The sequence below is a fragment of the Pipra filicauda genome, unplaced genomic scaffold, assembly GCF_003945595.2.
Source record: "Pipra filicauda isolate LSUMZ 115617 unplaced genomic scaffold, ASM394559v2 scaffold121_size3267253_pilon, whole genome shotgun sequence".
NCBI classification, from domain to species: domain Eukaryota; kingdom Metazoa; phylum Chordata; class Aves; order Passeriformes; family Pipridae; genus Pipra; species Pipra filicauda.
This window is the reverse complement of record NW_024103674.1, coordinates 2,724,579-2,747,823: the sequence shown is the minus strand read 5'-3', so window position 1 is coordinate 2,747,823 and position 23,245 is coordinate 2,724,579. Positions and strand designations below refer to the sequence as shown.

General features: G+C 39.7%; 1 protein-coding gene across 1 annotated transcript in view; it reads left to right on the top strand.

The window, feature by feature from the left end:
- The window catches only part of MED27 (mediator complex subunit 27), an 82,685-nt gene that overhangs the window by 20,384 nt on the left and 39,056 nt on the right, over positions 1-23,245 (top strand). The window contains exon 3 of the mRNA XM_027739341.2: positions 12,549-12,679. Within this exon, the coding sequence (XP_027595142.1) occupies positions 12,549-12,679 (131 nt within the window). The remainder of the gene's footprint in view (positions 1-12,548; positions 12,680-23,245) is intronic.

The window sequence follows — 23,245 nt, the reverse complement described above, 5'->3', positions numbered from 1 at the left end:
TCCACAAAGCAGTGAGAGGAATGTCTGTTTACTTCATGCCTTGAACTGGGGTCCTGATAAACTGCTGGGTTTTGAGCTGGTAGGATTTTCTTAGTGATTATCAAGAGGTAGAAATAATTAAGTCCAGATTTAGATGAGGATCTGAAATATGTGTGGTTAGATGGGAGACATTGAAGTTGGTAATTGGGTTATTGAAGAGTGCCTGCAAGACAGCCAGTGCATGGAAGGTCAAATGTGTGTCAGTCTCCTTTGAAATCCATAAACCCCAATAATTTATGTTTTCCTATGGCTTTAACTGTGCCCCACAGCAAGTGTAACCGTCTCAGTCTCAAAGTCTTAAAACTCTCTGACAACAGCAGTGCAAATTCCTGGCTAAATAATGACTCTCTAGTGTTTATAATTTCCAGGAAGGACGTTCCCAGTTGTGTTGTGGCAGTCAGCTGTGCGAGCACTGGAGGGCTCGTGCGGGTGGGGACGTTTTATGCTGAGTACAGTGGCAGCTGCAAGTCTGGCCTTCAGAAGCCTGGCTTTGGCCCTGAATATTGTTCTCCTTCCCCTCTGTTCCTATTTTGGGCCCAGTAAAGAGAAACATATGTTTTCTTGCATCAGCTACGTTGGTGTTACCTTGTGAGGCATGACAAGGTCGTGTGTTGGAATGGCAAAAGAGGAAATCTCAGACAACGTTTGAGCTGCCTCAGAACTGCTTTCTTCTGGCGATATGTTAAAGATTTCCACGCTGTACATGGTTAAATTTTGATTCCTGTAGGTATGCATGTGTTGATGCTACAGTGCTGCTCCTGAAATTGGTACTGTTATATTATTAATATTGCAGATCATGTCAGGGAGGTGTCTTGCATTTAATACAGAACATCAGAAGGTTTGCCTACCCCATATGAAAATCTCAAATTGGAACTGAAGATGCTATAAAAATTTAAAAGGGACAAGGTCAGCCTGAAAATTGCATATTTTAAAAAGCAGAAAATCATCTATTTTTTACAGCAAATTTCTTTACCTATTAGTACCTCTATGCTAATAACATTTTCAGTTATTAACACTTGAAAATGGTTTTAAGCATAATTCTAATTGTAAAACCACTTAGTTACCATTCAGGTGCCCCATTAATTTAGGGTTTTCTAGTTGAGAGAGGTGAGAACTGGGCAGAAGCATTTGGGTTCCTGTGCTCCTTCTGTGTGATCAAACAAGTTCAATTTATTTCCCTCAGAAAAGAAAAGGTAATGGATGGCTCACTTTACATCAACATTTTTATTGATGGGGGGGAAAGTGGGTAAGAGGGTTTTTCATTATAGCAAACAGTTAAAAACAGTAATTGAAAATAGAAGTTTAACTAATTTGGGCTAATGCTGAGGTGGGTGGTTTAAACACTCGTGGTAGTTAAGCACTGGAAGAGTTGGAGAGGAATCTTATGGCAGTTGCCTTCCTTGGAAGACTCTTGAAAGTGTGTGTATATTCTGTTTTCTCTAGCTGCATTTGCTAAATTATAAACACAGAGGTAACTTCAATTAGGTAAGAGACAAGACTAAATACTCACAAAAGTTATTTTAAGTTGACTTAATATTTCCTAGGAAGCTTGTGGAAAGGAGCAAGTCCAGCTGTCCAGGCACTTAACTATAACAACTCTTTTTTTCTTTTGTTTTTTGCTCTGTTCTGTGCTCACTAACTCTGTGCCCTCTAATTCGAGGACTCCAAAACGAGAAGGGTCTGTATCCAAGAAAACATGCTGTCCTCCAGAGCTCAGAACTTCATTTGGAAGTTCAGGATCTCCATTTTTAACTTGTTTTCAGAGAACAGCTGGCAGGATGTGCTTTACTTTCAATTAGTGGCTGGTCAAGACAGAAAGTTCCAGTGAACTGCCACTGACTAATCCTTTATTTCAAGTGATAGAAGAGGGAGTAGAGATTCCAACCTTGCCATGACCTGGCTAAAAGCCTTTTCTGGCTGCTTCAAAGACTTCCTAAGCACCTGACTGCAATTATTATCTGTAGAAACTCTACTACAAATATAGTAAGTAGTAAAAACATTTAGTGTTCTTAAAAGTCGGAGGTTCCTCGGATCCACACCCAGCATGAGTGGAATAAGAATTGTGAAGGTAAATTTAACAGTATTTGTAAAGAAGCAAGATAAAGCAGGAAAATATGATAGAAGACATCTGAGAGGAGAAGTGTGGGCATTGTGTGAGATCCTGCAAATAACATTCTGTGCGTGAAAATGGTGCTGAGTAACTGCCTCTTCCTCCATGTGATCCTGCAGACTGTGGTAATTTGAGGTCTGGAAAGAAGCACATAATGAAAGTCTGAATCTTTAGCACAGGCAGCCTGATTTAGATTGGATAGGCAATATGAAGCATTTCCTAGTTACGGAATTCTTCATTTGTAACCTTAATTTTAATGTCACTTTTTTAGCATGTATAAAAATACTTGACAAACGCTCCTTGTCTCCTCAAATAACGCAGCGTTCCACAAAACCTCACATCTCCCCGTGAACGGTGTGTTACAGACACCTAGATAAATACAATAAAAAGCTTTTGGGGAGGATTTCTTCCTTCTGGTGCCAGTGAGAGAGGAGTAAATAAAATAATTGATGTGCCCCGTTAGCTGTCGACCAGGTTTCGTGTGGCGTGTCTTTCCTTTGGCGTGCAGGGAGAAGCAGCGGATTTTAGCACCTCGCCCACAGCATCCACCTCCTGACAGCAAAACTTGTCAATAGAGAAGCATTCAGCACTTCATTATTTCTACAACCTGAGTGCATTTGCAAATTAATTGATGTGTGGGAGGAAAGGCATCTGCTATTGTAGAAGCCCTTAACTGTTGCAGCAAAACTAGAAACAAGCTGGTTGGCTGTGGTGAGCTGATTTGCTGTTGCAGGTGTTGAAGCCTCTAAAGTGGCATCTTGTCCTTCTTTCCTGTTGTTTTTGATTTGTTAAAAAAAAAAAAAAGGCAAACCAAACTTCTCACTGAATTGTGACCATGGAAACAAACAGCACGATAAAGATAATACCTTATATACTTCTATATGGTTACTTAGCGAGTTGTTTCATATTTCTTGCTGGCTCAGCACCAAAAGAGAGTTTTAATTAGGCCTGTAATGAATGACTGGGAGCGTTTTAAAGGCTATTAATCTTGTGGTGTAATTGAGTTAATTATAATATCATTACAAGCTCCCATGAAAATAGGATGAAGTGTATTCCATTTGTTTTGCTCCTAAAGATGTTTCTGAGGTCCCCCAGCTTCAGCTCAGATACTCCTACTGCAAATGTTCAGGGCTGACAGAGAAAACTGTAAAAACATTTCATGTGACACTGCACCAGACCTCCTGTTGTGCATCATTCTGGTCCCAGGCTCTCCGAGCTACCCTTTTCCCTGGAATTGCAGGTAACTCCTTGCAGTGCAGTGTGTTTTTCAGCTTTCCTTGCCCACAGTAGTATTTCCTTGTTTTTCGTGTTTCCGATCAGTTCCCTTACCCGAGCGTGGCAGATGAGAGTAAGAATATGTGATCTATTTTCAGCAATAAAGATTACAGCAGCTTTCGAACTGTTACTCTTTGTGCTGTGGTAAAAAAAAAAAAATGTGTAGCAAAAGAGGTGTTTTTGCAAAGCATATGGCTCTTCCACTCCCTCAGACTGCAGCGAGTTTTGGATTTGGTTGTAAAACATCTCTGTGCTTTTTGCACTCTCTAGTCAGAGTGTGACATCTCCAACAGATGGACAGATAAACTTTCCATAATCCATGCCTTTCGTTTCAGAAGAGGAGATGAGATTCTCATTTGTAAAAGTTGTTGAGGAAAACCTAATCTGTCTAAGTCTGTTGTGTGCTTAGATGTAGGGATGTGAAAATTTGATGGATACGCAGCTCAGCGCTGGAGTTGCTGATATTTTTGGGACTGTCTGTTTGCAAGTGCAAGGTCAGCCCTGCTTTTGTATGTACTTTAGGCATTATTAGAGCATTTGCCAGGGAGGTTCAGGTTGGACATCACGAGAATTTCTTCACTGTTGGGGTGGTCGGGCTTTGGAAGGGGCTGCCCAGGGAGGGGGTGGAGTCACCGTCCCTGCAGGTATTCAGGGAATGACTGGATGTGGCACTCGGTGCTCTGGGCGGGGTGACAAGGTGGAGCTGGGTCACAGGTTGGACTCTCAGAGGTCTTTTCCAGCCTTAATGATTCTGTGATTCTAATGTCTTCAGAACCCTGGAACAAGCATTGTGCTCCAATCTAGTTTGGCTAATACACTGTCCTGTTTGCTCTTTGTAACCCTCTGTTATCAGGATTGGTTTGGTTTAGTGTTTTCTTAAAGTCTACAATCAAGAATTGTTTCCAACCTTAGCCCTGCTGGGATGGTAGAACTGCCTTTTTTTTTCCTTTCAGGAACTTTGCTGGTCACACTTCTGTATTTTCCATCCTCTTGACTATTACAGATTTTGTAAATAGTTTAGAAATGCCAGCTTGTGATGTATGGACCTCTTTAACATTTCTTTGATTTATGTGCTCTGTGCTGAAAAAAAGCAGAGGAAGCATATTATTCTGGAAAATAATGTTGCCAGTCTTACATTTTTTCAGTCTTAGTTAAAAGCTACACTTTTATCAATCAAACCTGATAGATTCTTTTTTCATTCCTAAGAACATTCATAACTTAACTCTTTAAAACCTAAAGAGATAATTTGACTAAGACTTTTATAAATGTCTACTTATTTTGGGGATGTCTAACTTGAACCTTTAACCTGATTTTTCTGAACTTGGCTTTTCATGCATTGCGGCTTGGTCATCTAAAAGCAGAGACAATCAAAAATCACTAAGGGTAGGGAATTTATTTTTTTTAAAAGTTTGGCCATATGTTGCTGATTTTTTCTTATGTCTGGTTGTGTATCAGGTAAAATTCCTCAAAGTTCAAATTGCAAGCCATAAATGGCTGTTTTGAAAGGTTTAAAAAAAGATAGTTGAGTCTGGAGTTCTTGGTTAATGGATAGTGTTGTTTTAGATGGAGAAAACTGTCAGTGAGACTTCTCAGAGAAGGAAAAGCTCACTTTGCTGCAGCTGTATTGCTCTGCCTGCCAGAAGTCAGTGTGAGATTGAAGGCAGGATATCTGTCGTTATTTTCTGATCACAGAAAACCTGAGTAAGGGCAGAAAAGTTCTTTTTTTAATTGCCTTGTGGGGGGAAAAAATAGTTCCAGGTTTTGTTGACCATTGCATTTCAGTGTTCTGGTCACAGCACAGTGGGTATGGTCCTTTCCCACAGGTATTCTAAGGTTCTTTTTGACACTCATCCTCCAGAATGCAGCTCATGTCAAACTTCAGCCACCTGTGGTAATTCCAGGGTTTTTCTGTGGTGTTACATGTGAGGGTGAGAGTTTAAACCTCCTACACCAACCAATTATAACTGTGGCCTTTAATTTAAGATTTGCTCTTATTTGTGTAGGAATGTTTTCTGTGGGTTACTTTGTACTGTCTTGAAAAGAAGGATAAATTAATGTGATCATGAACATTCTGAAGCTACAGTAGGAATGTAGGGAAATGGGCCACGTGCATCTGTTCCAAAATTCACTCTCCAGCTTCAGGCTTTAATTGGTTGTCGCCAGGGGGCTGGAATTTAGCATTCCCAGCAGCCTTGCTTCAGGATGCCTGATGGATGTAAAGAAAAAGATTAGCAAAAGTAACTGCTTAAGGAAGAAGTATCTCCAGTTTAAACAGTATTCCTGCAATCCTTTCTGGTGGCAGAGCAGGGTGGTCACCTCTAGTAGAAGAGTGGTGATGTCTGGTGTAGCTTTGTCAGGGTGTGTCCATCTACCCATGGCATCCCTGCCTCGGGATGAACTGTGTGCTGGGGTACTGACCTTCCAGGATAATTTCCCCTTCAGCAAGGCCATGGAGGTCTGAGGAAAGCCAGGTTTCCATGTGCTGACAGAAAGACCCTGGGCTGGGCTGTTGTCTGCCACTCAGGCTGGGTGTCTGCTACTCTAAATGTATTGTGCATTTAATTACTGTGCAAGCGGCCAAAGGCATTTAACAGAAGTTGAAACAATTAAATTTAATGAGTTAAGGGAAAAAATAAATTAGCAGCACAAGTACTGGCTGGTGTCATTACTGTTCCATTCTTACCCACTAATGGGTTTCCCTCATCTGTGCTTTGACCGTCAGTCTCCCCCTGTCTGACTGTGCCCCTGGGCTGGTTCGATTTACATAAGCTGCACCTTGTAGGCACTGAGGAACAGTATTCATTTCTTTATTTGTCTGAGAAGTAGTTTGTTGTAGTGAAGCCCAGCCACAGAGCTGCAAATGGTGCTGGACAGTTTGAAGAGTGTTTCTGTACCTGATTGCAACCCTTTATTCCACCACTCGAGCTTAAAGTATCTTCACATTTCTTACCTAAGCACCTGAGCATCCCCTTTCATGGGGGCTGCAGGTCATTCTTTATACTGACATTGCTGCCCAACGAGCCCCTGACACCAAAGATTTAGTCTGAGGCTTCAGAAAATACTAATTTTAGTGTGAGAGCCACATCTTCAGGGTTCTGGGGGCTGTTCAGGGGAGCACGGCAGCACTGGGGGAAGGTACTAGTTGTGTCCTTACTGAAGTCTTGAGTTCAAATGATGACTTTCCCCTGCTACAGATGTACAAAGATAATACTTCTGTCAAAAAGGAGTTAGGGTTTTCTGTCAGATATTGATCACGTGCACTTCTTGGGGTTTTAGATTTTAATGAAATCTAGATTTTAAGTGAACACACAAATGTGAATATACCACACAGAGCGATGCTAGAACCATTTGCCTGTACCAACTCCCTGCCTTGAGTTCAGGGTTACTTGAAAATGCTGTGTTTTGTCACTGCACGTGGTTTTATTCTGTCATTTAAATGCAGAACACAATGTAATAATTTTACTTTGCTTTTTGTGATTCTGTCATGTCTGGGTTGTAGCTGCCTATACAATGAAATAAATGCCAGTTCATTGAGTTATCATTCAGGAAATATGTGTGTTCAAGCCCTTCAGAACACCTGGAGGTATAAACATCTCAAGCATGAAGTAGTTATCCTTCTGAAGAAGTAAATAAAGTAGTGTGTAACCCCAGATTGTGATTACTCTGCCTCTTTATCCATTTCAAAGACTAAGTCTCTTTAAAACTCAGAGCCTGTTGGCTGTGTAGTGTCCCTTTGTGTTGACATTATCCAAAAGTCAAGAATATGTCACTGCTGTAACTATTAAATGGATTGCAGAATACTTTAAGAGAAAAAAACGTGGAAGAGGAGTAGTGGCTTTTGCAGAGACTTTGAACAGTGCAGGTCATTTTATTGGCAGCAAGGATGCAGATGCTGAAGTTTTGACCAATTCCTTGCAGAAAGTGCTGCCAAATTTGCTATCTCTGCATGGTAAAAAGCCAAAGACTTGCAAGCAGTATTGGAGTGAGGGAACATTCATCAGCAGTCGTTCATCAGCAGAACTTCAATGTTTTCGAGAGAAAAGTATGGGAAGAACACACTTTGAGGCTGAAATCTGACAGTAATTAAAACAGCACCCTCAGCAAAAATACGATTTCAAAGACAATGGAATAAAAACTGTAGCAAAGACAGGGTGTTAAAAGAAACAGGGATATGTATCAGTGCATCTCCTACTACTGTGCCATTATATATATATATATAAATGTCTAAACTTGGTTTTGAACTCCCAAGCTGAAGGAGGGAGGGAGGCAGGAGAGACCTAAGGGAAAAACAAGATTGCCTGTTCAGGCTGATGTTCTCGGGCTGCTCTGTATCCTGGTTTATTGACCAGGATGAGGCCATGGCTCTGTGCATTTTGGTGCAATGCAAGTACCAGCTGGGGCATGTGAGAGGATTTTAAGAGAAGTGTGAGCTCATTACTTTCCCAGTTTAGTCAGATCAGGATGTTTAGGGAAATGTGCAGTAACTTTTGTAGAGGGATTTTTTTTAAAAGAAGAAATGGGGGGCAGCCTTTGTTCCTGTCATGGATAGGTATTTGTTGCTTAAATGTTCTTGTTTGGGGGGCATAAATCCTTTTTAAAAATTGGAAAAAGTGTCTTAATTAAAATGTAAACTAGAATAAAGACAAAATGTCTAGCTTTCCTGTTAATTGAAAAGCCTGCAACCCAGTTCCACAACAGGAAAACCAATGAGTAAAGAAATCAGAGACAGTTCTTTTGGTTTATTGATGCTGTTTTGGTCAAGTCAAGAATTCAGCTATGCTAAAATGATCAAACATTGTTTGGAGAGAAAGAGAATTTCCAAACCGGCCTCATTATCTGAGAGAAGCTAAAAAATATCAATTAAGGTGGTGTAATTTTTCTCTTGCCTGCTTTAGTGTGCAGAGATGAAACTGTGGGAGTGTCCTGCTCGCTTGCTCGTTGCTCTTTTCAAAAGAATAAGTGGAGTTTTATCATAATGCACAAATCCCTTGTTAGCTGGAAGGGGGGCAGAAATAGTTTAATGATGAGGGGCAGAGCACTGAGGGGCTTAAAGGAGGCAAATGTGCATCCCCAGGATTGCAGTGAACTGGGAAAAATGCCACAGGGGTAAGTGTCTGGCAGCCACCTCTCTGAAACTCAGTTCCTTAGAGGAATGGAAATAAACATTTTTTTTTTTATTACCTATAGCTGAGAAAAATGCTTTTCTGTTTGTGTTTGTGGTCAGTAAGTACATCAGAATGGAAAAAACAGGGTAATGTGATTGTGAAGAACATCATTCTTCTGATTTCACTTTTAAAAGGAAACCTGTTGGTGCTTAAAAAGCTTTAAATAACGGCAATATGTAAATGTAATGTGCAACTGTGAGCTGATGTGATCAGCTGTAAAGGCTCCAAGTGGTTGATTGTTTCTTTGTCTCTTTTTTGGGGGGGGAAGGTTTCTTTTCCCTGATTCTTACCTTCTTTCAACCGATTTTGCAACTCGGGATGGCCTTGTCAGTAAGTGCAGTGCACTGACTTGTTTGGTCAGCACTCAGCACATGCAAAACCTCCAGCCCATGAATTATGCAAACTGAAGACCTCCAGACCCAGAGTCTTTCTAATGGTGGAGCTTTAATTTTTAAATTTCAAATGTCCACGTCTGTAGTTTCATAACAGGCACTGCAGAGTAATCCTGTAGGCCAAGATGCAAACCTGTCCCGAGCTGCTCAGTGCACTTCTGTTAAACGAAGGGGCCTTTCTGCAGGTTCTTCTTGGAGCCCTTTTCTGTCTGCTCCAGACCTTAAAACCCTCTGCAGAACACAGTGGCATTTTTGGGTAGATGGAGGGGTTCTTTTTTCTTGTTTTGATTGTTTGAGGAGATGCGTTACCTTATTTCTGGTAAGAAGAGTCAGCGGGGTAGAAGAAATAAAAGATATTATGTGATTAACATCTTAAAAGATATTAATACTTTCAGAGCTAAATCAAATCTGTGATTCTCTAATACACCTTTTCTGTTTAAGGTTCATGTGAAAGCCAAAAAAATCTTATGTGATTGAAGAAATTGCCTTCCTTACAGTTACAGCCATGAGAAAAGTGACTCCCAAGTGCTTTCTCTGTTGTGATGTATTTCCCTTAGTGAGGAAAATTGACACCTGTTAATATATTAATGTAGTTTTCATATACTCAGGAACACTGAAAATGTGAATTATGACACCTGGAAAACATTAGTGATAATATTTTCTTCTAAAAAACATAGACCATGTGGCCATTAACATAGAAAAATAATGAATGTTAAAAAAATTTTAAAAATAATCCCAAGTTCTGTTTTTATTTACCTTCCTGTAAAGCTTCTGTATATATTGAAGTGTTATTTTCAGTACTTTTCATACATCCTTGAGAACTAGAGTCGCTTTTGATTTTAAAATGTAGAATTCACACATCAACTTGGAACTGCGCTTTTTAGAAAAATATCAGCTATCATGAGACTCATCATGAAACTCTGCAAGTTGGCACTGGGGTAAATCCTGGCTGCTAAATGTTGTAAATTGATTTTTGTTGTCGTTGTCTTTGATTTCTTGGTTTTCCGAAATAGATTTTCTGTTTCATCTGCACGTATTGGGGGGGAGAAAAAGATCCATCTTATTGAAATTGTGTGGAGGAACATTTCATTAGGCAGTAAAGACACATGAACCAGTTGGAATTCCCCAAAGCTGAAAGACATGGATGCTGACTGTAATAAAGCCTCTGTATGACAGGGAGTTCCTCTGCAGCTGATAAAGGAATGACACCAACACTCATTTCAGGGAGTATTTACCATATTTTATGGATAAAGCTGTGGCTCTTTGCCATTCTGTTAACCCTCCAGGTGTTTGTGTCCCATGAGCTCCCCTGCATGAGCCTTCCAGCATCCTCTGACGTGACGTTTCACCTGCATTCCCTAAAGTGGAGAGAGTATGTTTAGAGATGTTCTCTTATTAGTAAGCAAAAATTTGGGGGAGATTGGCTTGTTTTTAGCTGAGATTTTCTCTCCTGGCCGATGCTGGCGGGCAAAGGTGTTTATTTTGCAAGAGGAGAAAGGAACTGAATGGCAAGTGTTTTATCCATCCATCCTGACTATAGTTCTGATGCTTGTGGTCCAGCTTTGGCAATATTTTCAGTCTTGTTTCTGCTCCTCAGAACAAATGATTAAGAAATTTTCCCAATCCCTTCAGTTAACACCCCTCATCCCCAAAAAGGAGTGCATCCTGTGCAAGTGCAGGATGTGATACTTTAATAATGCATAAATCAAGTTGGACAGAAGCTGCCTGTCAGTTTTATTAACTTTGACCTTTTCTCCCAACATAAAGATGGTTTGGTAAATATTTAATCGCCCTTATAGATTTTGACAGTTGGATCTGCTTTCCTAGGAGCAAAGGTAGATTATGAAGAAATAATTAGTAAAAATACCTTAATCACTTGGATTCAGCTTTGAGGGACAGAATTGTTTTTTGGAATATATTTCTTTTTAATTCCTTCTGTTGTTTTTTTTTTTAATGCCTGACCACTGAATGGCAGACTGGGAGGTTATGAAATATTTTTAAAAGATTGGTGTGATTGACCTGAAATACCTGCCAGTGTCATTCTGCACAGGCAACATCAGTGAATGGTGTCACCAGCACAAAGTGGTGAGGGAGGACTGCAAGAGGAAAAGGGAAAAACATATTCCTGGAGTCTGAGGGAAGTCTGCCAGAGCTTTCCCTTTAATTCCCTGCAAATCCAGGTAGTGAAGATTGAAAACTAAGCCCCTGACACTGAAACATCACCTTTCAAACATGGATCCTCCGTTGCTCCCATTGATTTTTTTTTTCATTTCAGAAAACTGTCAGAGAGAAACAAATGTGAGCAAAAGTCATAGGTTGGGGCAGTACAACACCCCCCCTGCCCATCCCTGGCAGAGCCCAGTTCTCTTCCCATCAGAAATTCCGTGTCTTCACTTGTGCCACAGTTGAGATCACGTGGCAAAGCAGCCAAATAAATCAGGAGCCTGTTAGAAATCCTTGTGGATGTGCTGAGCACTGACATGTGAGGCAGATTGGCTCATGGCATCCCTTCCCTCATTTTCATAGCCATTTTCAAATGGATCACTTCCAAGCTTTGTTTCCCTCCTTTTCAGTCAGTTCCTGCAGAACAGCTTGGCCTAAGACCACTTTATTTTCTGAACATTTTTAAGTCACAGTTTTCTAACCATAACCCTTGTTTTTAGCTGCAAACCTTGGGGTTAGAGGTGTTAACGTGTGAAATGGTTCACCTTTTGCAGGACAAATCTTCAGACAATTTAATGAACACATGGAATGTGTTCAACGCATTGGAATGATGAAGGAAATTATATATGCCCCACACTGAATCTTCTGCTTTAAAAATGGGAAACTAAGAATGTAATTGAAAGTTTTCAGAGGGGAACTTGTGACTTGTTGCACTTGGAGCTGGTTCCAGGGCAAGCACACCTCTGTAGCTGTTCTTAAATCTGAAAACTGTGGGAGGGCACTCAAAATCTTGCAGATTCATGTTGTGTCCTTCATAAATTTGTCTTTTGTTGGCAAAGAAAAGAAAAGTTTAGAGGGGAAAGCTACTGAATGTGAATCTTTCTGCAGTGCTGTGGAGATGCGTGAGCAGGTATTTTAAAGGCGAGATTTTTATTTATAGTGGAAGAAACTTCTTTGTGAATGTTTTGTGGTTTTATATTTAAGGAGAAAAAGATGAGTGTTATTTCTAAAAAGCTGGTTTATACAGTGAAAGGGTTGCCTCTGTCTTCCTCTTATCATCTTCCTAAAAGTAAGAATGCTTGGTCCCTTGGGAGGAGAAACAGTCTTAACATTTAAAAGCAAGCCCAGGTTTCAGGAGAGTTAGACTTGAGAGGAAGTCTTTGATTCATCCTCTTACTTGCCCTAATGCATAACTTCCTCCTAATGCCTATTTCACAGCAGACCTTTTCCATGTACTTTTATTCCTATCATCTTCCATCCAAGCAGTGTATCTGAAATCCCGTATATTAACTGACTGACGGGCTGTAATTTGAGTCAGGTGGAACAGGTGGTAGAGGACTGACATAGACAGAGTACTGCAGTGGTGTGTATTTTAATATATCCATGGTTTTTTTTCTCCTCCAGCTGCAGTACCATGCTGGGCTGGCATCTGGCCTTTTGAATCAGCAGTCCCTGAAACGGTCGGCCAACCAGATGGGAGTCTCTGCAAAGCGCAGACCAAAAGCCCAGCCAACAACTCTTGTCTTGCCTCCTCAGTAAGTAATGGAATATCTGGAAGAATGTCCGTGGTGGGGGGCCAGATTATTTCTTTTAAACTTCTTATTGTGATTCTTGTCTTACCTCCTCAGTAAGTAATGGAATATCTGGAAGAATGTCCATGGTGGCGGGGGACCCGGATTTATTTTGAACTTTTTATTGTGTTTTTCTTTAATCGCCATCATAGCGCCCTTGTGCTTGTTGTATTCTTGTTTCATACAGTATAGATTATTCTTGTTGGAGGGCTGGGTACCTTCTGGAACCAATATTTTGTCTCTTCTGTTCACGGAGGCACCATCACAACAGAAAACTTGCGAGGATTCTTTGTAGCAGGTCATGAAAAGTTCCTGCAGCACGAGGTTGTCATTGAGGAACGATGTTCCCCTGATTAGTATGACTTGGAGCTTCAAGCAGGACTTTTCTGAAGGTCCTGAGAGATGAAGCCAGAAAGTCTTTGGTGTGAGTACTTTCTCGGCAAACGTCTGTTCCGAGTCCATCTGTTCACCATATGTTAATTTTGCGTTGGATCTGAACCTCTTTTACAGGTGACAAGCAATTATGAGGACACTTAGAAACTATTTGAGGACAGAGAGTATCAACACTTTAGGCAGCCTGTGTACTGGTGCCAAAAACACAGAGATGTCCACAGCTAAGCTTATAAATTAATAAACTACCTAAATTATTTAGTTACATGTAAGAAAATGATTATTGTGTAGAAAGTGAAGTGCTAAGCAATTGTTCGTTGTACTGAGCATCCTTGTAGTTTGTGGAAGCTGCCTGCTTTTTCTTCATGAAACAAGAGTCACTGATGTATAAACACTGTGCTACCAAAAACCTCATAGTTGCAATAATAAAAGTCCCTGTTGTCACCAGAGCCCACAGGCCTGTGTTTAGTGTTTTTTTCTTAAAGGAAATGAGGAAAAAAAAATCAGAGTCAGTAGAGCTTTCCCCTTGTATATTAACTTTAAAGTGCTGGTAATTCAAGAATCTATAAAATGTTCTATTGTTTTACCAATACATCAGACAAAGGAGAGTTAGAAGGGTGGCTTAGCAGAAGTTTGAAAACCAGATGTTATTTCTCTGATAGGTGTGAAAGAACAGTGGGGATATTGTGACAAAACTGGCCAATCATTTTCTTCCTCTGTTTGGGTATCTGGAGCTTCAAATGGACTTCTCCAAGAAGTCTATAAACTGGAGTATTGTGATACCAGTTGCCACAGTTTTTTCAGAAAATCTGTAAAATATTTTAGTGTTTTGTTCGTTGTTTTTTTTTTTTTTAATTATGGCTTCTCTAGTCACTAGAAATATATATAGAGAAAGAGCTGGCTTCTGTTTTTGTATAGAAAAATCTGTTCTTCGAAAGCTGCAGCTGTATAAATTTTAATGTGAGATACATAATATACATTTTTAGAAGTATTGTGTGTCTTTTTATCTGCAAGTGATTTTTCCTTCCTGGTGCATTTACCTAGGATTTGCAGATGAAATTTTAGTGTGGTTGCTCAACTTCAACCAGCAGCTGAATTATGTTTCAGTATCTTATTACCACTTCCAGCGTTATTTACAGGGAAAATGTGTTTCTGCTGAGCTGGCCCTTTGTCTGTCACTGGTTTCCTCCTCTTTGGCTTCTCTTTGCCCTTTCCATATTTGTTCTTATTTGCTATCCTGGTGTGTCTTAAGAGAATAATAGTTATATTAAGTCAAATCAAATACCTGTTGAGCTCAATATCTTGTCTCCAACACAGGGCAGAAGCAGATTATGAAAAGACTTATGAAAATAGGCTTATGAAAAGTATTTTAAAAAAATAGAAGTGTGACAAATGGATTTTAATATCTTGATTTTGCTGTAGTTTCATGCAAATAATGATGAATCATACTGTGATATTTTCCCCCCCTTCATTCTCTATAAAATGCAAAAGAAGAAAACATCCAGGTGCAAAACTACAGATCTCCTTGAAAGGGCATCCTGAATACTAATATTCCCATGGCAATTCAAGGACTGAGGTTTTTTTTTTAGCTTTATTAATTCATCAAGAAAGGGGGAACTATTTCTTGGTCTGTTTTGGCTTTGATGTGTGCTATTAAAATCAAGTTCAGTGACAAGTCTTTGAGCTGAGTAACAATGAGTCAAGTGTTTATTAAATGTTGTTCAGAGTAACTATATTATCTGGAGCCCTTCTTAAACATAAGTAGTCAAAACCAGCTGTATGCCAAAATGTCATTTTAGGAGAGCAGATTGGAGCAAACAGCAACACTGCAGTCATTCCTTTCTGCCAGCACAGGAATGCAGGAAACACTTGCTCAGGAGGTATCACAGGTGATGATTTGGCCAAGGAATCTTCTGAAACCTGTTTTAATCTTATGCAGATTTTGCACATGGATAGTTTGATTGTAAATATGTCTTAATCTGAGTTAAAGGAAGCATTAGAGAGCACGTTACTAATCTACTTATTTATTTATGTTCCTGTTTCTTGAAGAAGCTGCATGAGTAACTTTGGCTATTGCACAACCTTCTTTATGGCGGTGGTGCAAGCTGAGCAATTATCTTTGATCTTTACTGCTGTGGTGAGACTTCTGTTGTATTCCACAAACTAAACATGCCCAAATGGTGTTTCTTCTCATAAGGGTGGTGATGCAGCACAAGAATCAAGTTTTGTGTCAATTCACTGTTCACTTGAGCCCTCAGTCTCTCTCTCTGCTCTGTTTTTCTCCTTTTTCTCCAAAATGCCTTTTTAAAAAAAAAACCAACAAAGGAACAAACCAAACCCCAGACCTTCTTGGTTTATCTTGGAGGCTCTGCCATCTCTTTCTTTATTTATACTCACAGAAGGAGCTGGAGAAGGGGTTTCACTAATGGCAAAGCTGATTCTTGGTGGGCCCCCAGCCCTTTGTCCCTCGCCAGCCTCCGGGTGTGTCGTGACAACCTCAGGGTGTCTTGGAGGTGAGAGGCTCTAGTTTTTCACCAGTCAATACCTGAAACAGCAGCAGCAATTTTGAATCAAAAAGGTGGTTTTGAATATGGAAGATCTTTGTCCTGTGCAACCACTACCAGGAAAATTTACATTTTCTTGCTCCTCAAGGTGCTGAGCAGTTTCAAAGAGAGGCCTTTTGGTTTTGCTTTTCAGTAGTGGTTTTCACTGGCTCTGAAAGTGCAGAAAGGAAGGCTGGATTGATGAGTGTCTCATTTCTAGCCAAATGATCCGTGTGAGAAATGACTAACTGCTGGCTGCTTTCTCTGCCTGCTTTGTCCCTCCTTCTGTCTTCTATTAACAAGACATCTCCCTGTATGTGTTAATAGATGCGTTCCCTCACATGCTTCTCATCTGGCTGCTGGTCCCTTCCTTCTGTTAAGGAGTCTCAAAGCAGTGTTTGCTGAAGTGCTGAAAGCTGTCAGCTCCTTCCCAGTGACTGGGGAAATGTTTGTGTGCAGCCCTCGTGAAAACCAGGGTGGCTGCCTCTGGTTTGAAATCAATAAATAAGGACAATAAGAAACGACAGCTTGGTTTTTCCTTTCCTCTTGAAATGTAGTAATTGATGCAGTTGATTAATCTTGTATTATTTTGCTTGGCACCACATGTCCAAAGCAAATGCCCAGTTATGGAGTTGTCTCCATGACCCTGAGGGAGCAGAATGTTCCCAGGGGTTGCCCACAGAGATGGTCCCTGCTGGTGGAACACCCTCCTGGGATCCCAGCAGACTCTGGAATGTCACTGTCCAGCTGGAAAATGACAGCAATGAGTCACTGTGAGATGAGGAAGAAAAAAGAAAAGAGGAAGCACAGGATGTTGACTGTATTTTTTTCAGTGAAGTTCATTATCCCACACAAGAGGGTCAGTTAGTTTTAATAGGAATTTTTAGGGGTCTCAGTTGGAAACCCTGTGACTTCGATAGCTCTGTTATGCGGGGCCTTCTTAGTGCTCCCAGATTAATCATCTGTCTTCTCTGTCTGGAAGAAAATTGCCAGAACAAGAACTTGATCAGGACCAAAGGTACTGAGACTCTTGCCCTTTGTGGTGCCTTTTAGGGTCATTTGTTGTCACTTTGTGGTTTTGGAGAAATAAGCACACTATAAACAATAAACAAGTGGAAATGTGATTCTTGTTTGACAACTTCAGGCTCAATGAACAGAGAGGTTTGAGTAAAAGAGAGTCCAATATTTTTTTGTTTTAAGGCTCTTCAACTTGTCTTGTAAATCTCTTGTGGTCTGATGGATGCCACAACCTGACAGTGAAAACATTGTAATAGATTGAGTAAAAAGATCTGTGAGTTTGTACTCTATTGCTGGGAGCACACCAGCAAAATTACTTTTCCTTTATTAAAAAAAAAAAAAAAAAAAAGGACAATGCTGCCCATGATATTGCTCTAGATAAATGAGTCACAAAAACCTGTGAAGATAAGTTTTCTTTTAGGAGTTAGTAAGGATGTACTTGAGGATATAGAGAGACTCTGGACAGCCAGGTTGTTTCTGCCACTTGTTCTGGGTGAGATGGAAGAGGTCTCCAATCTGTTCTCTACACCTCAGAATCCATTTGGATTCTTCTTTTAGAGAAGATTAATATATTCAAAAGAAGTCTATACTTTTTCCATCCTTTGGAACTGCATCAGCTAAAGATGCTCTTTAGTGAGTGGTCTCCTTAAACAAAGTTAATTTACTGGCTCAGCAGGTATCTGTTCATCTGGATTTGGAAAAAAAACGTGCAGATATCCCAAACTCTGTGTTTATTGTAGCTTGATTTAATACCAACGTAGTCAAAGTGCTGTTCTGTCATAGCATTGATTCTCTGTCAGTTTAATGGTTCTGTCATATAAGTAGCACTGGCAGATTCTGTTGTGTTTGTGTGCTGTGTACATAGAATTGTGCACTGTCAATTCTGTTGCTATTTTTAACAATTAGCTGAAAGGTATGTGTATACATACATATATACACACACACATATATATTTATAAACTATACACTCAGTCATCAGATGTGCCAGAAGAAATTATTTGGAACTTAAGCTTGTATAATGTATCATTTTTGCATTAAGGAAAAATCCTGATGAGCCCTTTGCCAAGAATTTTTTGAAGGAAAACGGTTTTTTTCTGCATTTTGTTTTATAAACAGCATCTAATTGCTTCCTGGGTTCTGGGATTTTCATTATGAAAAAAGGTAGGATATTCTAAAGGTAATGACAAAGCATGCTTAAGGCAGTAAATTTTCATCAGTTTTGTATTTTTTTTAAGAGATTAAAATACGCTTCTCCAGTCTGACCTGGCTGTGTTAGAGCTCTGAAATGCCAGCTGGGGATTCACACTTTGAAACCAAATGTCCAAGGCCGGGTTGGACGGGGCTTGGAACAACCTGCTCTAGTGGAAGGTGTCCCTGCCCGTGGCAGGGGTGGAATGAGAAGATCTTTAAGGTCCCTTCCAACCCAAACCTTCTGGATTTCCATGAGGAATCTGATGTGCCAGTTCACCAGGTACAGGCTGTGGGCAGTGGGATTGTTTATATTCAACATGTGAGTGTTGTTACTGCAGTAATTCAGTACCATGAGCTGGACTCCAAGCTCTGAGCCTCTTCTTGAAGTATTCAAGAGTACAGGAGCCAAGTGTGGGGCTGTATTTTCCCTTTTGAGAAAAGTCATCAGAAGTTCTTTGTGCAGTTGTGAAATTTTTCTTTCCCTGTACTGGCAAAGCTGCATTAAGTATCAATATTCATTAAGTACCATGGAGATGATAATGTAATAAAGCAATAATCCTCAGGCCTACATCTATACTTCTCACCAGAAGAGCTGAGGTTGAGAATATAATTAAAGATTAAAACTCTGTTTGCATTCTGGAACATGGAGATATCTTTTTGTACATGATGGGGAATTGTATTAATAAGGAAGAGATCAGTTTCCAATAACTTTCAATACTGGGAGCTCATTTCATATCCCTGTTCATGTTTAAGTTTCTCATGGAATTCCTTTAGCTTGGTTTTAGCAAGGCAGTGCAACAGGAACTGTAAAAGAACGTGTTGCTGAAACATGTGACCCTTTTGCTCCAGAAATTAATCCCTTTTCATAGGAAGAAAAAAAGATTAAAAATTAGTTCTCTATATTGTAAGACAATAATATTTACAAGAATAAGTTTAATTACTTTGCAGCCGTGTACCGTGTCGACGGAACATTAATTTCAGTACTTGGTGTCTTGTGCACAGTTTGGATCACATCATTCTGCTGTTTTCGTTTTATTTTTAGTAAATTGTTGAACACCTGTTCCCCAGCTGTTTTGTGGAGCTGTTTCAGTGGCAGTTCCAGGGTATTGCCATCCACTGACATTGCATTTATCCCTCACTGCCATTCTGTTCAGTGGGCTCAGAGGTTATGTGCAGGATACTCAAGTCTCATATTTCAATTAAATAGAAAATACCTTTAGTACCTTCTATATTGTGCTTCATCAGCTTGTTAAGTAACTCTTACTTTCCCTTACTTCAAAGAATCTTAGCCAATGGGTTCTTTGCTCTTTTTTCTTCCTGCCCATATATTTGGTGATGATGTATGTGGTCAGTCTTTGTTAAAGGTTTCTTTGTCTTGCTTTGTACTAAGCTTCCTTATTTTGCACAGGTCAAAAATATTGGCTTTCCCCTCTCAGATATTGGTATTTTATCTGCCAAAGCTAGTCTAGTTAGGTAGAGTGCTAGTTCTTTATAACCTCTGATAAAACTGGTTGTGCTCTTGAAGCAGGTGGGTTTGTGAGCCTTTGGCCATTCCCTGGAGGCAAATCTGTTCCAGTTCTAAAATCCATGCTGGGTTATTGCTCCACTCTGTTCTAAGCACAGTGGTGCTGGAGGGGGTTGGTGTAATGATGTGGTTGGATAGTCTGTGCTCCTCTGGAATTTTTCACAGCAATACAAATAGTGTATATGTAGTATTTAGTTTCTTTAGAGGAAAACTGCAGAATATCCAAACTGCCACCTACAGCTCTGCTGCAGAGAGCAGCAGCATCCTCAAGTGAAATTTCAAACCATGTAGAATATAATAGAGAATAATGAGCAAACAGCAAACTGGCATTTGGACACCTTTGTTACGGGAGAATAAATGCTGAGAAATTCAGATCACAATGAATTTCAGCAGCTACTGAAAATATGATTGTTTTAAGTTATTTTATGATACAGCCATGTCTGGTTTGTTTGGGATTCTTTCTTAATTTTTCCCTGCTGCTTACCAAGCAGAGATGACACCAGTTTGCTTTTAGACAAGTTGTTTTACAGAAAAGAAACCTGACCTTTATAGAGAAAGTCTTGTTCTTACTTTTCCTCTTAACAGTGTTTCCCCACCACTGAAAGCTAAGAAGTCTGACTGTCTGGATTACTACAAAGTATGGTATTAGAAATTCTGATTTAAGTTACTCTTAGACTCAATGGCAATGTTTATGGACATACCAGGGATATAACATTGGTCATCTTACTATTTGTAGCTAAAAATGCCTTACTAAACTCTGCTCCAAAAGAGAAGGGAGTAATGCAGTTGAACTTTTTATTTCACTATAAAAGGTAAATTTTAAAATAAGCTGCTCTTAATTTGCTTGATGTCTCTGCTTTGTTTTCAGTGCTGTTCCCTTGGGTTATCTGTCATGTTAACTTTGCAACCTTACAGGTGCTTTGGAACCTGTTTGGATACCAGAGATACAGAAGACAGGTTTTGCTGTTTTGTTCATCTTTAGAAATACAGTTCTTTTCAGCATTTTAATCTTGATTTAATCTCCTAATATGTTGATATATCTGACAGCAGGAGGTTCTGCAGTAATCTTTTTTGTTATGCCAAATCAATGCTTTTTTTTTTTTGTAGTTATATGCTGAATTTAATTTCATTCCATTAAGTACTATACAGCTGCATAGTTTCTTACAAAGTAATTACAAAAAACCAGCAGGCATTGATCAACACAGATTGTCCAAAGGAAATACTTTGACTAAAACTAAATGTTCCTTATGATATTCATTAACAGGAGAATAATTTCCATCCATACAATACAGAAGACAAGGATCTCGGATGTTGCTTTTTCCGCAGTTAATTACTGAAATATGCATTAGAGAATCACAGGCTGGTTTGGGTTGGAAGGGGCCTTAAAGCTCATCTCATTCCACACCTTCCACTAGACCAGGGTGCTCCAACCTGGCCTCAAACACTTCCAGGGATGGGGCAGCTTCTCTGGGTAGCAAATATCAGTTGTGATGCAAAACTTTACAATGTGTTTTAACACGGAGGAAAACTCTGTTTTATTTATTCAGTTTTCAGCAACTCTTCTAACCAGCTACTATGGAAAGAGAGTGCATGTAATTGAGGTTTCATAATTTCTTTACAGTGTGTGGAGCTGCACTTACAGGTTGGGAGCCATTGTGGGCTGATGTGAACGGCTCAGTGCACGTGCCTGTTGTGGAGACATGAGCCAAAAGGGACCTGGGGCTGATGACTCCTGATATTTTGGTTTCATATGCCACAAATAATCCCCCAAATAGGATTGCTGTGAGTGTGATGTGCAGCCCTGTGTGACTGAGCAAAGTGATTTGAAATCATTCCCATCTACTTTGGGGAAGATTAGGTGGAACACTCCATAGTTGGGAAGTGAAAAAGCTGAATCTTTTTGGAAACTCTGGGCCATGTACCAACCTGATCTGCATGTTCATTTTCCAGAACATGCACAGATCCAGAGCAGACCCTTAGTGAGTTTAGTGTTACTGGGGATCTGCAGCTCTGTTGTAAAAGAACAAATTTGTGCCTCTTTGATGTATGTTTGCCTTAAAGGTAATGTTTGTGGGAAACTGTGCCATTAAAAGGTGGCAATTAATTAAAAGTTGTTCCACAGTCACTACTATTAGAAGATGCCCTTGCAGCATTTAGAGCAGAACATTAATATTGCACTGTAGGGAATCCCTGTACTTTCAGTAAAAAAGAAAGTTAAGGATGAAGATTTTAATGTGTAATTAAAGAGTGCAAATACTAGTTTAACTGCTTGTTTCTGTGTCAAATAAAAAAAAAAAGAACACAAACTATGAGTGGTTGAACCAATTAAGACAGTGAAGAACAAGTTAGATAAGAGAGGAAATTTGTATGAACGTAATAATGATATCAAAGCTTTTGCTAAAGCTGTGATTTTATAACATGATTGCTTTAACCCCTCCCCTCTTTTTTGTTTTTTTAGCTTTCCTATTTGGGGGATGGGAATTTGAGGCTGCTTTGCTGCAGCAGACAATCAATCTGAAAGGAATAAATTAAAACTGCTGCTTGCCAAATTCAGAAATGCATTACAGCAAGTGTGTCCATCTGCATTGGTTGTATATTCCCTTGTCAGAGACAAGGAGCAGGAGGGGCAGAGCTGGAATAAGGTGGAGGGAGAAGGTCTTTATGTTTTGGTGGCTTAACCAGACCAGCATTCTTGTATAATCCTATTGTATAAAGTGATGTGAATTTACTCTGAGTGTATTTATTAATGGCTTTATAGCTTTGCCTCTACATGATTCCAAGTGACCTTTGGTTATCTGAGAGGAGAACTAAACAGCTACACAGTGAGGGGGGATAAAAGTGATTTCAAATGTGAGCCACTGAGGAGGAGGAAGCTCTAGGTGTGTGTCACAGTGAAAAGATCTCAAAATGCAAGTCATACCTGGAAATAAAGGCAATTAAAGTCCCCTGGAGTTTCAACAGTGACTCTACAAAGGGGAAGCGTTTTCCAAGTGATGAACTGCATCATCCCCACAGATGGGGTCTGAGGGGACACCTAAATGCCCTTTCTAACTACAAAGGATACAGAGTAGAACTGCTTTGCTCTGCTTTCTTTAACTGATGTTAAAAATAACTGTTATTACTTTTTAATTTCACTTTAGGGCATTCTCTGGGTATTCATGTGTTTACAAGGAACCCTATGGATGGGTTAAATGAAAAAAAGCTTGGGTAGCAAATTCCAGGTGATGACTTCGTAGTTTTCCCCTCTAAATATAATCTTCATTTGTAATGATTTGAAGTATTTTGATGCACTTATTTTGCTAGTCCCGTTTTCCCAACTGCCAGTGGGAAAAATAAATGAAATAGCACCATTAGAAGTTTCACTGAATGAAGAGACTCGTTTTTCATCCCTTTATAGGTGCTGCTCTACTGTTATTTTCATTCCTGATGGTTTAATTTTTCAAGACATTTTCTCTTTGCTGTGCAGGTTTTACCTACTAAAGAGTAACAGCATCCTTTCCGTTTCAGTGATGTTACTCAGCAGAATGTGTGTGTTACTTTGAAAACAAGTGTATTAATGGTGTGATGCACATTTCTAATGAGACATGGATGCATTCACCTCCTTATTTGTTTATTTACCTGACTTTTACCTTTGCATGGGTAACATAAGGAGTAAAATACTGGACAGGGAAGACCTTATTAACTTTGGCAGACTTAGTTTTGACTTTTTTCTGTGGCTGCTTGCAGTTTCTTTATTGTCTGTGAGTCATGGCCAGGGGAATCCTGTAGTAAGCCCTTCTAATTTTAGCAACCAAAAGCATCTCCATGCAGCAGTTTTTGCATTGAAATTGAATTTACTCTTTTGTGTTGCTCAAGATTGTTCTT